This window comes from Mytilus californianus, unplaced genomic scaffold (assembly GCF_021869535.1).
Source record: "Mytilus californianus isolate M0D057914Y unplaced genomic scaffold, xbMytCali1.0.p SCAF_2, whole genome shotgun sequence".
Lineage (NCBI taxonomy): Eukaryota > Metazoa > Mollusca > Bivalvia > Mytilida > Mytilidae > Mytilus > Mytilus californianus.
Genome location: NW_026262668.1, coordinates 9,760,583 through 9,775,401, shown reverse-complemented (window position 1 = coordinate 9,775,401; position 14,819 = coordinate 9,760,583). Strand labels below are relative to the sequence as shown.

The 14,819-nt window shown below is 33.4% G+C and overlaps 1 protein-coding gene and 1 long non-coding RNA gene across 3 annotated transcripts in view; one reads left to right on the top strand and one right to left on the bottom strand.

Moving 5' to 3' along the window:
* LOC127727903 (uncharacterized) overlaps positions 1-14,819 on the bottom strand; it is a 244,332-nt gene that overhangs the window by 16,604 nt on the left and 212,909 nt on the right. The gene's annotated exons all lie outside the window — the stretch shown is intronic.
* The window catches only part of LOC127727852 (cullin-1-like), a 39,915-nt gene that overhangs the window by 5,993 nt on the left and 19,103 nt on the right, over positions 1-14,819 (top strand). Inside the window, exons 2-7 of the mRNA XM_052234971.1 lie at positions 3,139-3,382; positions 5,464-5,644; positions 7,662-7,829; positions 8,672-8,813; positions 12,664-12,827; positions 13,868-14,030. Coding sequence (XP_052090931.1) covers positions 3,246-3,382; positions 5,464-5,644; positions 7,662-7,829; positions 8,672-8,813; positions 12,664-12,827; positions 13,868-14,030 — 955 coding nt within the window. The 5' untranslated portion in view covers positions 3,139-3,245. The remainder of the gene's footprint in view (positions 1-3,138; positions 3,383-5,463; positions 5,645-7,661; positions 7,830-8,671; positions 8,814-12,663; positions 12,828-13,867; positions 14,031-14,819) is intronic.

Here is a 14,819-nt window from a genome sequence, read left to right as displayed (position 1 = left end):
TTGGTATGACGTTGGCGGCGGCGTCGTCGTCGTCCGGCGTCGTCGTCGTCCGGCGTCGTCGTCCGAATACACATTAGTTTTCGCACTCTAACTTTAGTTTAAGTGAATGGATCTCAATGAAATTTTACCATAAGGTTCAATACCACAAAAGGAAGGTGGGGATTGATTTTGGGGGTTATGGTACTAACAGTTAAGGAATTAGGGGCCAAAAGGGGCCAAAAATAAGCATTTTTGTAACTTCCAGACATAACTTGTGTGTAAGTGTATGGATCTCTCTGACATTGTACCACAAGGTTCCATATCACAAAGGGAATGCTGGGATTGATTTTGGGGGTAATTGCCTCCAAATTTTAGGAATTGGGGGCCAAAAAGGGGCAAAAAACAAGCATTTTTCCAGTTTCATGACAATATCTTGTTTGTAAGTGTATGGATCTTTATGAAATTGTACTACAAGGTTCCATATCACAAAGGGAATACTGGGATTGATTTTTGGGGTAATTTCCTCCAAATTTTAGGAATTAGGGGCCAAAAAGGGGCAAAAAACAAGCATTTTTCTAGTTTCATGACAATAACTTGTTTGTAAGTGTATGGATCTTTATGAAATTGTACTACAAGGTTCCATATCACAAAGGGAAGGCTGGGATTGATTTTGGGGGTTTTCCCTCAAAATTTTAGTAATTAGGGGCCATAAAAGGGCAAAAAAAACATGCATTTTTCTAGTTTCAGGACAATAACTTGTGTGTAAGTGTATGGATCTTTATGAAATTGTACTGCAAGGTTCCATATCACAAAGGGAAAGCTGGAATTGAGTTTGGGGGTAATTGCCCTAAACGTTTAGGAATTTGGGGCCAAAAAGGGGCCAAAAAACAAGCATTTTTCTAGTTTCCAGACAATAACTTGTGTTCAAGTGTATGAATCTCTCTGAAATTGTACTGCAAGGTACCATACCACAAAGGGAAAGCTGGGATTGAGTTTGGGGGTGATGAATCATAAGGGGGTTCAAAAAATTGGGGGGGGATTTTTTTTTCCTTTGTTTTCTTTAACATTTTCCATTTTAAATTGGTTATTTCTGATTTATATATAAAAGCAAATAATAATGATATGGTTTGAATAGGCATACATGTGAACCTCCCGACGGGAGTACAATAATCCCGTTTTCAGGGGTCTCCTCCCGACCTCCCGTTGAAGAGGAAAAAATCCCGTGTATGAAATTTTTCATGAATGAAAAATTTCTCCCCAACATATCATCTCAGGCATCTGGTGTAACTGACATTACCTGAAGTTATATTTTACCTGTAAATCAATTAACATGCATAATTATATGGCTTCACTTGTCAGCTTGGGTGTCAAACATACAGGTAATCAACGATTTTTACCTCAGGCTAACTGCCGTTGTGTAACAAAAACTGTGTATTTATTGGGTTACTTCCCTTGATTTATCCTGTTTTAAGTTACTTTCCTTTTAATAATGAAAATTTTTAAAAGAATATAAATAAAATATAAATTGAACAAATAATCATAAAAGGATAGTTATTAAATGATTTTAAATGTCTTAGGACAAATAAAAAAATAATAATTTGAAAATTATTTGAGGATTCTAGACTTCCTTTCAAGGCTTAAATTGAAATTTATATAATAACTATGACCCTAATTTTACAGATAAAATGATTTTCTGAGTTTGCAAATAAAAACTATTTGCAAGAGAAAAAAATAAAAATAAAAACTATTTGCAGATAGCTAAACAAATGTTCTAGTTGCAATGATTGTTTTATAGAATATGAAGTAAAAAATTTAAAGAACATACTGGAAAAATACAATGTTAGATTGAACATGTAGAATATAAAGATGGAGAAACTTTATAAGTACAAGGGTACTATAAACATAATAAATTGGATGGAAAGTTGAAGAAAACACACTTTAAAAGACCATTTTTACAGCACACGGTTACATTTACAACAAAATTAATGTCGATTAAAAACCTGATCTGAGTCCTAATCTCCTGACCAAAATTTCCCAATCTCCTGATCTGAGTTTCACAGTCCATCACATGTATGAATAGGTAAATTGAAAATTTTTAAGTTCTTAGACCACTTTCATTCTGTGTCAGAAACTTATGCTGTGTCAAATATTTAATTACAATCCAAATTCAGTGCTGTATCAAGCTTGAATGTTGTGTCCATACTTGCCCTAACTGTTCAGGGTTCGACCTCTGCGGTCGTATCAAGCTGCGCCCCAGCGGAGCATTTTATTTTATGGTATTTTCAAGTCTCACAATCTCCACAAATTTCATCTAAAACTGACAGACAATTGGATAGAAAGACGGCAATGATTCTTCTTATCAAACAGATTTTTAGGGAAACATTTAGGACATACATGTAATCTGAACACAGTAAAATAAGCACAAAGTAGTAATGTTTCAAAGAATTTAGATTTTTTCTACATGATGAATTGTGAATTTAAAAGAAAAAGTTTGCCATTACTATCACTATCAGACTATATGTAAGGTATAATCACAATTGACAATGAGCGTGATAAGACCAATGTGTGGTTACTCTATCCGGCTGGAAATAAAATATGGTAGGTTTTTTTTTCATTGGATTGGCAAACCCATGCCAGATATAGCCTTATCAGGTTCCAGAATCAGATCTTGTAGTTACTATAACATTTCATTATTTCTCATCAGCAGCCTTTTGTTGAAGTTGTTTATCAGTCAGACTTGTTTTTACTCAGCATATAGTAATACTTGTTGGCAATTTTCAGCATTACGCTAGTGGTTGAATAATATTTATGAAAAATATTATTTACCAATTTTCAATTAAAAAAGTTAGGTTTGGCTTTGGAAAATTAAGGTCAGTTGGGGTAAAGTTTTTTTTTTTTGCCTGACAAGAAAACAATATCACAACATGTTTTGATGTCTGGCTGCAAATTAAAGTTTTTGTTTACTGGTGAGTAGGCAAAATTTATCCAAAGGAAGATCTGGCACATTTTAAGAAGCCTGTTCTCATCGACATGTATTCTTTTTGTATACCAATATCTTCCAAAGTTTATGCCAATTCTGTTTATTTGTATGCATTTTAAACATGTCTTCAACACTGAATGTATTGTTTCTTATATTATTTCTTTTTGTTTAAATTTTAGATCCAGATTTTATTAATGATAAGTTCCCAAAATGGATATCAACTGACATTGATGTGATAAATTTCTTCTTGTGACATTAAACTGAAGATTTGGATAAAATTTTAAAAATGGCAGGATCACGTCAGAATCCACATGGATTGAAGCAAATTGGATTAGACCAGATTTGGGATGATCTTAGAGGAGGAATCAAGCATGTATACAACAGACAGAGCATGGCTAGAAACAGATACATGGAACTATACACGTATCCTTTTACATTGTGTGTGTGACTTTGTGATTTGTCCAGGGTTACTTATATAAAGTATTTTCAGTTGAAACTGTTCAATCCCATCTATGTGTTCCACTGTAAATTAAATTGAGTTTTTATACGCCCGTTTACGGGACGTATTATGGTATACCGTTGTCCGTCTGTCTGTCCGTCCGTCCGTCTGTCCGTCCGTCCGTCTGTCCGTCGTCAACATGTCGGACATTAACTCAAAAATGCTTTAACCAATTTGCATAAAACTTTGGTGAATTGTTTATATCTATTGACGTGAGCTCCCTTTCGTTTTTTATAAAATTTAGATTTTACGTTTCCGAGTTATGGGGTTTTATTCATTAAAAAAAGGGGGATTTTCCAGTTTTTGGACAATAATTCAAGAATGCTTTCACCAACTTGCAAGAAATTGTGGTGAATTGTTTATATCTATTGACATGAGCTACCTTTCAATTTTTATAAATTTTAGATTTTACGTTTCCGAGTTGCAGGGTTTTATTCATGAAAAAAGGGGGGATTTTCCAGTTTTCGGTCAGAAACTCAAAAATGCTTTCAGCAATTCTAATGAAACTTTGGTGAATTGTTTGTATGTATTGATGTAAGCTCCCTTTAGAATTTTATAAATTTTACATTTTACATTTCTGAGTTATGGGGTTTTATTCATTTAAAAAAGGGGTGATTTTCCAGTTTTCGGACAATAACTCAAAAATGTTGTCACCAATTCTCATGAAACTTTGGTGAATTGTTTATATCTATTGATGTAAGCTCCTTTTTTATTTTCATAAATTTCTAATATGACATTGAGAATTAATTGAACTTTATTTGTTCATAGTCTGACAACAGATTTACTAAGTATTGCACAACAGCAAGAAATCTTTAATTGAATATAAATTCAATTCATATAACCAATTTCAAGATCTTTGACTACATTTATTCAGAAACCTATAATATGTCAAATATTTAATTACAATCCAAATTCGAACCTGAATCAAGCTTGAATATTGTGTCCATTTTTGTCCCAACTGTTCAGGGTTGGACCTCTGCGGGCGTATCTAGCTGCGCTCAGCGAAGCAGTTTATTAAATGTTAAGTGGATCCATGGAAAAAAGTAAAGTTTGACTCAGAATAAATTTTGTGTTGTAAGGAACTTCGTGCACGTGGTTCAATTGGATTTAATTAATACCAATGAACTTAGTTAGAAAAGCAAGGTTTAAACTTAAATGAAAAATTCTCTGAACTTTTTGTATTGCATTAACCCTTTAGCCGATGAGTCCCGGTTTACCGGGATTCACGCTTCAGACAGCTGACGATGAGTCCCGTTTTACCGGGATCGGAATACCTCTTTTATATTTCCCGCTCAGAATAGTGCAAACACGAGTTATCTTTCATTGTTGAATACCCGGATGAAAGTGTAAACATGGCGCTTCCGTTTGTTGAAAACCGTGTCAAAATCAGAGGAAATTTACGGAATTTACGAGAATTTAAAATGAGGTAACATTTTTTTTGAAAGAATATGGAAGAATTGAAGCCAAACTAGTATACTTTTTTGACATAAAATGTCGTTTTATGTACAAAACACTTGGAATGGACATCGTTCAGTGTAAGGAATTTGTACAGCCTCATTAAATTTTTCAAAATTTTGCTGTTTTGGGTTAAAAAATTACGATTTTGGGTCAAAAAGTAGAATTTTGAGAATTTCACCTAGATAATGCCGAAAATTTGAAAATTTGAATATTTTATGAAGAAAAAATTATCAAAACATGAACAAAACTGTGCACATGGTGTTAGTGAATGAAATAAAGACACAAAATACTACAGACAAGTTTTTATTGACATTTATTATGAAGATCTCCCACTTGAGTAATAGTAGCCAGGGAAGCCATCGTCTCAGAGTAGCTTCTGTCTGGGCAGCTATCGGTGAAAGGGTTAATACTTTTGAAAATATGAGTCCAACATGAAACATATAATTTTTTTATTTGAATTTTACTTTTAACATGAACATGGTAAACTAAATGTCTATACATGTAAACTTGTCATTACAAAAATATTGCTTCCTTAATGTTTACTAAGACATGTTTACAATTACTGCACAAGTGTTCATCAATCTGGACAAGCTGGTCAACAGTCCTCTTCAAGGGCTCAAGGTGGGCGTCGCCCAAAACCACCCACAGGAGGAGCCCAGTTTGTTGGATTTGAACTGTATAAAAGACTAAAAGATTTTCTTAAATCCTACCTGGTCACAGTGTTGAGGGTATGTTATACATGTTATACATGTACTTTGTTTTGCTTGAAATCAGGCTAATCAAGTTGATTTATATTGAATATTATTCCACTGTATGTAAATATTGATAGCGAAATCAACATTTGATTGGTTAAGACGAACTTGTGTGACATTGAACAAAACTTCATATTCCCCTCTGAAATGTCGGGACAACCTCATGCAGCATTATGCAGTGTTAATGTACACAACGTTTTGAACGTATTTTAAAATAGCAATAGTATAGTCATTATTGTGTTCAAAACTATTTCAGATGTGAAAACAAAATAGAAAAAAAATTGAATTTTTCATGGAACAAATGATTAGCTTTTGACTGGTATTACTTATCAATGTTTATGTCATGTTTAGTTATAAAAGTGAATATGAAACATTGTATTGAAATTAATATTTTATGTTCATGAAGTTATAAAAAGTAAAACTGATATAAAACATTCATTTCCCTTGGCTTAGGGAGATATGAAATTTCTTCACCCTCAAAAAGTCATATTTCCCTGGACGATGCCTTCTGGAAACATGATTTTCTTGGGTGAACAAATCTTCATATTTACATGTATCTCAGGCACGGGAAATAAATATATATTATTCAATAATAATTTTTTGTTATAAAAAGTTCTAGACAATTTTTCCTGCCAATACAACAAATGCGTACAGAGAAAAATCTACCGTTGATTATTTTCTTGAAATTTGAACATAACATTCTTCTTGAAACAGTGCATAGTTGATTGCAAAAGAATAAAATGGGGTCCATGTGCTCATTTTTAGCTCACCTGGCCCAAATGGCCAAGTGAGCTTTTCTAATCACTTGACATCTGTCGTCGTCTGTTAACTTTTACAAAAATCTCCTCCTCTGAATCTTCTGGACCAAATTAAACGAAACTTGGCCACAATCATCATTGGGGTATCTAGTTTAAAAAATGTGTTTGATGACCTCGCCTGCCAACCAAGATGGCAGACGTGGCTAAAAATAAAACATAGGAGTAAAATGCAAGTTTTGTCTGTTATTTTGATAACCATTATAAATAGAGAAAATCTGACAAGGGCAAAAATGTTTAGAATGCTGAGCTCTTAGTTTGCCAATTGGTCATTGACTTTAAAACTGTCAGGCAACTTCTTACAGGATATAGTTAGTAGGCTGTCACTCTTCATAGGACTGATTGTTCTTAAATGAGGATTTTTTTTACCCTCTTTTGTGTTTTGAGCAAAAACTAAAGAAGATAGAGAGAAACTAAACAGACTAAATGATCAGCTATACAAGATCAACAAGATAGAGATTTTTGTCATGAATTCTATTCTTGTCTGTAATGTTTGAGAGAGTCCATTGTTGAATATGCACATAGACCTATGTGAGCGACACAGGCTCTTTAGAGCCTCTAGTGTAGTTATAAATAGAAAACCTAGGTTTTCATATGCTGATGATCCCATTTTCCTTTTTGGCGCTAAATTAGGCCATAGTGTATTCTTAATTTGACATTGTCATGCAGTAATTCCCACTGTACATCAAAACAGTATATGAATTACTGTTATATACAAATTTATTGATGAAAGAAAAGTAAAGTCTTCATTTGCCTTGAATTTTATGCCCCACAGTAGATTTTGAATGCTTAAATATACCTCATCTTTGTTTTCCTTTGCAAATGATTTAAATCAATCATAACCGATTTGAAGACGTTAGTGATATTTCCTCAAATTTCAGATGCGAAACAAAAGTAATGATGCGAAAACAGGGTGTTTAATTGGACACATTATTATTGCTGCTGTATCATATGCCCTTTAAGCAGGGTTATCATTAGTGAGCAATTCTACTTTGTTAATGTTGCACTCCTTGACAAATTCAACATTGTTCAAACAAAAGGGGGGAATATTATTAACATTATACATTTGGCTTATATACATGTATCAGTTTTATTCATTGTTATTGGTAAAGTTCTGTATGGTTGCTAGATTTTATCATTTATTCCCCATCACTTTTTAAAAACATTTTCTTCAACAGGACGGACAAGATTTTCTTGATGAACAGGTATTATCATTCTATACCAAACAATGGGAGGATTATCAGTTTTCCAGTAAGGTATTAAATGGAGTGTGTGCCTATCTGAACAGACACTGGGTCAGAAGAGAATGTGATGAAGGAACTAAAGGCATTTATGAAATTTATTCTGTAAGTACAAACAGAAGAATAAATAATAGGTTATTAATGTGTTCATGTTGAAAATACTAAGAATAAAACTCCAGAAAGAGTGCAAATCCTGGAAATCTCAAAACACCTGGTTGTAAGATTCATGAACTCTGACCAAGCTTATCTGAGTCAGAGATGACTGAAAAATTTTATCAAGGGGATTTCCAAGTTTATTCCTTGTGGTATTTGATTCTTAGTAACAACAACATGGTGTGAAATGGTGAGCTTCAAAGAGTGTAAGAATATTAATCCTGTCCACCTATCCACATGGCAGTTTATTTGGCTGCTGCCACCTTATACTAAATCCATCTAGTTATTTCTGTAAAACGATAACATTACAGCTTACAAGATACAGCCAATTATAATCTTATGTTGTTAATAGGATCTTAAAAAAAAAGCAACAACATAAGATCTGTAATGACCAGACAACTTTGCCACCTCAATCAGTTTTGATAAACTTACAAAGATAAAAAGATGTGGTATAATTGCCAATGAGACAACTCTCCACCAGTGACCAAATGACATAGAAATTAACAACTATAGGTCACCATACTATTATTAGTATTGCTGGTGACAAACTAAATTTTGTGAGGGCCAGTTAGTCTTGACAGGCAAAAACAGGTATAGCTATGTGGGAGATTGTTTCCCTTTCAATTTGGACAAATGCATTTTAAGATTTATGTCAAATACAGCATTGATATCATTTTAGCCTGATTTTGTAAGTTAATGGGTTGTAGTAAGGGTTGAAGTAGCTGTTTATATCAAGGAATAGGGAGAAAACAAAACAAAATTCAGATAACTGCTTTACACACTCTTTTTTTCAGCTTGCATTAATTATATGGAGAGACAACTTATTCAAACCACTGAATAAGCAAGTAACAAATGCTGTGCTTAAACTGATAGAAAAGGAGAGATATGGTGAAACCATTAACACTAGACTTGTCAGTGGTGTAATTAATTGTTATGGTGAGTAAATATGGTGAAACCCTTAGGCCACACCAATTTGATTAATAGTTCTTTGGATTTTCCCGCTCCTGTTTTGGAGAAATTGACTTTTCAATAAAAAAAAAAAATTACTGCTTCTGCAAATTTTTGGGCCGCATGCCGCTCCAAATTATTTTATCCTTGACATTTTTTTTTTTTCTCGTAGACCTTTTCTTGTGCACATATTGCTCCAACCGATTCAAACGCACGTCTGGTAAATCGATTTGTAAATAAAAGGTCAAAAATCGGGATGCCAACATGAAGTTGTGTCAGTTCATTGCCGAGGACAAGTACCAGTAGTTATTAAACACACAGTTATTTGAAATGCATTTCGTTTTATTTATGAAGACCTGTTCTAGGAGACAAAATAAAAAATCTTTCGTTAGATGACCACGATCACATTTGTACTCGTTAGATCCATTGTCATCCCCGATCATTGTTTCAGCTGTTCAACAGACATAGTCCGAGATTACTCTAACGTCCAACGGCTGCTTTGCCAGACAAGATATGGTGTTGTCCTGCGGTCCCAGCTTGTCAGTCGTTGGATGTCAGAGTAATCTGGAACTACAAAAGACATAGATAGGGCTATCTGTCTTGGATGAAATCAATATTTAATTCACATGATTTAAAAAAAAGACAGATTAATCTTATTTTGATGAAAACTCCATATCCCCTTGTTAGTCTATTGACATGCATCAGAACTCTTTTGTTAGGGAAAATTTAAGAGTTCCAATGTTCAAGACCAAAATGGTACTGGGATTGACATGCTAATAATAATGGTATCGGGTCCATTCGCCCTAATAACATGTTCGCCGTGGGTCCGTTCGCCCTAATAACATGTTCGCCGTGGGTCCGTTCGCCCTGAGTTCGTTCACCCATAGAGTCCGTTCGCCCTACTAAAATATTAATATGCAGGGCATTGAAGTTGAATAAACTTATTCAGATATTTCTATGGTATATATTCTTGAAATTTATGGAAACATGGAAATATTCAAAAGTTTATGGCTTGTTTAGGATCATTAATTGTTCAATGACAAAATAATTCGGATCACTGATTATTGTGACACTTGTCTTTTGATGGATTATTAATAAAAACAAACGTTTTGTTTTGATAAAATATTCAGCTTGAGATTAATAAAAACAATGATGTACGGACTGTAAATCATGAAACGGATTTACAATTTTATTTATACTCTGAGACTAGTCTCAGTTATACTGCATACAATTATTTTGTTAACAAATATCCATAAAGATAAATACATTGTATTCCAGTATTCTACTCTGCAAATCAAAGGGAAAATGATAAATTGATTGCGGCAATATAAATATTCTGTCAATTTTTCAACAAACTTTAACATATTTTGTTCAAATAATTAAAATTATGCGACTAGACAACAATTAGAAAAAAATAAAAATCAGGGCGAATGGACCCTGGGCGAACAGGTACTAGGGCGAACGGACCCGGATTCAATAATAATTAGGGATGTATTATTGGTGCAATCACTTCCAGTTTGAAATACCTTGCAGGTTTCACGGGCAAAAGGAAAATGTATTTTGCCAAGTCATAATAATGCATATGCATATGGTTGAAGGACTTGAGGTATTTTAAGGGAATGTTTCATTACACTGAGATCTACATGCATAGCAATATAACTATTACTCAGGATGTTGTTGAAATATTATTCACCTCACTCATTATGTTGATCATAATATGGATAACTAGTTCCAACTAGATGTCAAGCAGACAAGAAGCAATCATTACCATATAATGAAAACAACGATATTTAAGATATTTAATATTTTTCAAGGCTTTTTTTTTTAATATACACATATTTTAATTGTATTCCACACAATAAATTGACCTAACCTATATAATACCTCTTGCTAAACTTCATTCGCTATGCTTCCTTAATACATGTATATACACATGTATGAATCTAAATGAAAATTCACACAGTCAAAGCTTATTTGACGAAAATTATACTAAATCAAAGCGAACCAGAAAGTTTAGTATGGTATAGACTGTACTACAGGCACACATACATCTAATTATATGCATAAGATCATGTTTCTCCTCTTTTTTCCTTGAAGTAACCCAGTTTTAACATGAACATAAAATTCTAAATTGCGCAATTTAAAAAAAAAATTATACCGCTCGCTCCACTTGTAGAGCACCCGCCTCATCAAAACTCAATTTCAAGAAATATATACAATCAAAAAAATTTCGCTCGCCCCATATTTTTTGGAGCTTTTGTCCGAAGAACTATAAATCAAATTGGTGTGGCCTTGACACTAGCTATAGACTTGTCAGTGGTGTAATGAATTGTTATGGTGATTAAATATGGTGAAACCCTTAACACTAGACTTGTCAGTGGTGTAATTGATTGTTGTGGTAAGTAAATATGGTGAAACCATTAACACTAGACTTGTCAGTGGTGTAATTGTTATTGTTAAAAAAGTATATACACACAAAAAAATGTTAAAAAAATAATTTTAGTTTTCTATTTTTGTAAACATCTGATATTTTTGCGTAAATAGATTTTGTTGTTGATTTTTACCCATTTTTATGCCCCAGCCGTGAGGAAGGGGCATTAAATTTTACCCTTGTCTGTCTGTCATCTGTACGTCCCAAAATTAGTTTTTATTCTCTAACTTAAGTTTGCTTCAACCAACTGTTATGAAACAATGCTTATAAACACCAAACACAGATCAAATGTAAATTTGGGTGTTGTCACTTTCACTTAAATGGAAAAATTGGCAAATATGGCGTTTCCGCACTCCAGCTTTATTTTGCTTTGACCAAATGTTATGAAAACTTCCACACAATGATTATAACCACCAAACAAGTTAGAATTTGGGGCCGTTCTTAATTTTGCCTTATATTTACAAGTGGGGGCATCTGTGTCTAATGGACACATTCTCCATTAATTTCGGTGCATATTATTCTGTAAAAGATAAAAGATGAATGTTAACAGCAAATAAAGGATCAGACAAGATCAACAATGTTAAAGTTTGTGATTAGGTCAGTTTTTTTGGGGAACCACTGGTGGAAGGTCAATGATATTTAGAATACTGTTTTATAAGTATTTGAATGTCTCATTCCATTGAGATTATAAGGCCCGCCTCTTCAGTCATGTCTTTTGACTTTGAAAATTTTGCATACTTTACATACTAAATTTGATGTTTTGGTAAGTTCACAGAGAACCACTAATAGTAAGTCAGTGGTAATTAGTATGCATTGGTATTAGCATTGGCATTTCTCATTTCCACTAAGATCTTTTGGCCCTGCACTGTACCTTTAGTCATGGTTCATTGACTTTGAATGTTTTGCCCTGTTTATATGATAAAGTATTGCCATTTTCATTTCAATATTTTCTTTACACTATCAAAGTTACATAAAGGTGTAACATCACTATATCTAGGATTTTTATTATATTAATTCTCCCCATACATACAGTTGTGCCCCTTTGAACTTCATAATAAAATACACTTCAAAATAAGTGAAAAATACTACATTTTCTCACCATGACATTTCTTATTCATTAATAAGAAAGGCAATATATATATATATATTATCTCAAAACCCCAATTCAAAGCCCCTTATAGATTATTCCTTGGAATATCATGTTTACAAATGATCTACATTTTAGTCAATCTTTGCTTGATTGGAGATGACCTATCAGTAAAAAGGTCATATATTGAGTGTTTTAACAAATACATTGAGGATATGTTTCTTTTAATGGCCAAATATCCTATATTCTGGAATCCCCATTTAAGGCCCTCTATGAATTATGGGTTAAAATAGGACGTCAACAAATTTTGTCAATTTTAGTTGAGCTTGGCTTGAATGAAGATGACCCATCTACTAAAGGTCCAACATTAAGTGTTTATAAAGATCACTTTGAGAATCCATTCTTGGATGATACAGAACAGTTTTATACAAGAGAAAGTACAGAGTTCCTCAGACAGAATCCTGTAACAGAATATATGAAAAAGGTACAGTAATTGACACAACTTACTGGTTGAATATAGGAGATAGCGTAAAAGTGTGAAGTTAAAATTCATTTAGAATGATCTTTGTTATTACAAATTATAAAAGTCATCTTAACATGCAGAACTCTTGCATGTCTTGATTGATTATCTGTATTGGGGAAAAAGCTTTCGGTAGAAAAAATCCCTGAATATAACTAACATCAAATTAGATAAAAATCTGTCTAATGATCCTCTCCTTAAATTTGATTCTGGGTGAACCTTGTATAAGATTGAGTTATCCAAATGCAAAGTTGCATAATGTGGAAGACAAAAATATATATATATTAAAAAAAATCAAAATAAGGAGATGTGGTATCCTTATTTTGACTATGAATGCCAATTAGACAATTTTCCACCATAGAAAAAAAAACAATGTAAACAATTACATATCACTGTACTGCATTCAGCAAAACCCATATCATAAAGTAAGCTATAACTGTCCCTTGAATAGCAGAAAGTGAAACAACTGAAAAGGGACAACTTACGGCTTGGTTTGAGGTTAAAGCCTTAAAACAAACAAACAAAAAATTACGACAAGACAGCAACCAAAAACCACTGGAGTACAGGCTGCTTATATGTTTTAATTTGATGAACATTTTTCCTGCTATTTACACACCAATTTGTAACAGTTATATTATGGTATACTGTTATCATCTTGTCATCTTTACAAAATTTGTACACAATATTTGATTCCATGAGGACAAACTCATTGACCATTTTGACCAATTGACAATATTTTATGTGTCTTTCACAGTGTCATGTTTTCATTTTGAATACATATTCCAACGAAAGTTCTTAACCATTTCATAACCAGTAAGAGCAACCTCCCTTTCACTTTTTAGCTATTTTAGATTTGTTGTTCTTGAGTTGTGGAACTTCACTGGTGGAAATGTGGGGGACAAGTGTATCATGCTCTTATGATTTAGCTATTTTTTTCAGTGTTTGTCATAATATATACCTCAAAGTTGGCAGGTGCCTTTAATATTTAGAATTGTGTATTATAGGCTGAAGCCAGACTAATGGAAGAACACAAGAGGGTACAGTTGTATTTACATGAAAGTACACAGGATGTTCTAGCCAGAAAGTGTGAGAAAGTTCTCATAGAGAAACATCTGGAAATATTCCACTGTGAATTTCAGAATCTCTTACATGATGATAAAAATGATGGTTAGTATTAGAGAATAAGAAAACATTTTGAAGAAATAAGAGGGTTTGCTCCAAAATATTTCTCGGAAGTGTCAGATGAAATTTGACCCTTACTCTAGACGTGTCAGCTGAAATTTGACCCTTACTCTAGAAGTGTCAGCTGAAATTTGACCCTTACTCTAGAAGTGGAGCTATATTGCAATCACCTTGTCTGTCTGTTCAGCCAACAAATATTTTTGTCACACTTTTCTCAGAAACCACTAAACAGGGTAAATTCATATTTGGTCAGCAGCTTGATAGGCGTGAGTTGTAATGTGTGAGCACTTTTCCAGTCTATAAGATACATACTTAAGTTTGCTGGTAATTCAATTTTTATGCCCCCGCCATAGCAGAGGGGGCATTAAGTTTTACCCTTGTCCGTCTGTACGTCGGTCCGTCCGTCTGTCCGTACGTCCCAAAATTGGTTTCCGTTCTCTAACTTAAGTTTGTCTCAACCAAATGTTATGAAACTTATACACAATGCTTATCACCACAAAAGACAGATCAAGTTTGAATTTTAGTGGCGTCGCTTTTACCGTTCTAGAGTTATGCCCCTTTACAAATAGAAAAATGGCTGAATTTTTCGTTTCTGTTCTTAACTTTAGTTTGCCTCACCCAAATGGTATGAAACTTATACACAATGCTTATTACAACAAAACACAGATCAAGATTGAATTTGGTGGCGACACCCCTTTACAAATGGAAAGTGGCTGAATTTTTCGTTTCTGTTCTCTAATTAAAGTTTGTCTCAACCAAATCTTATGAAACTTA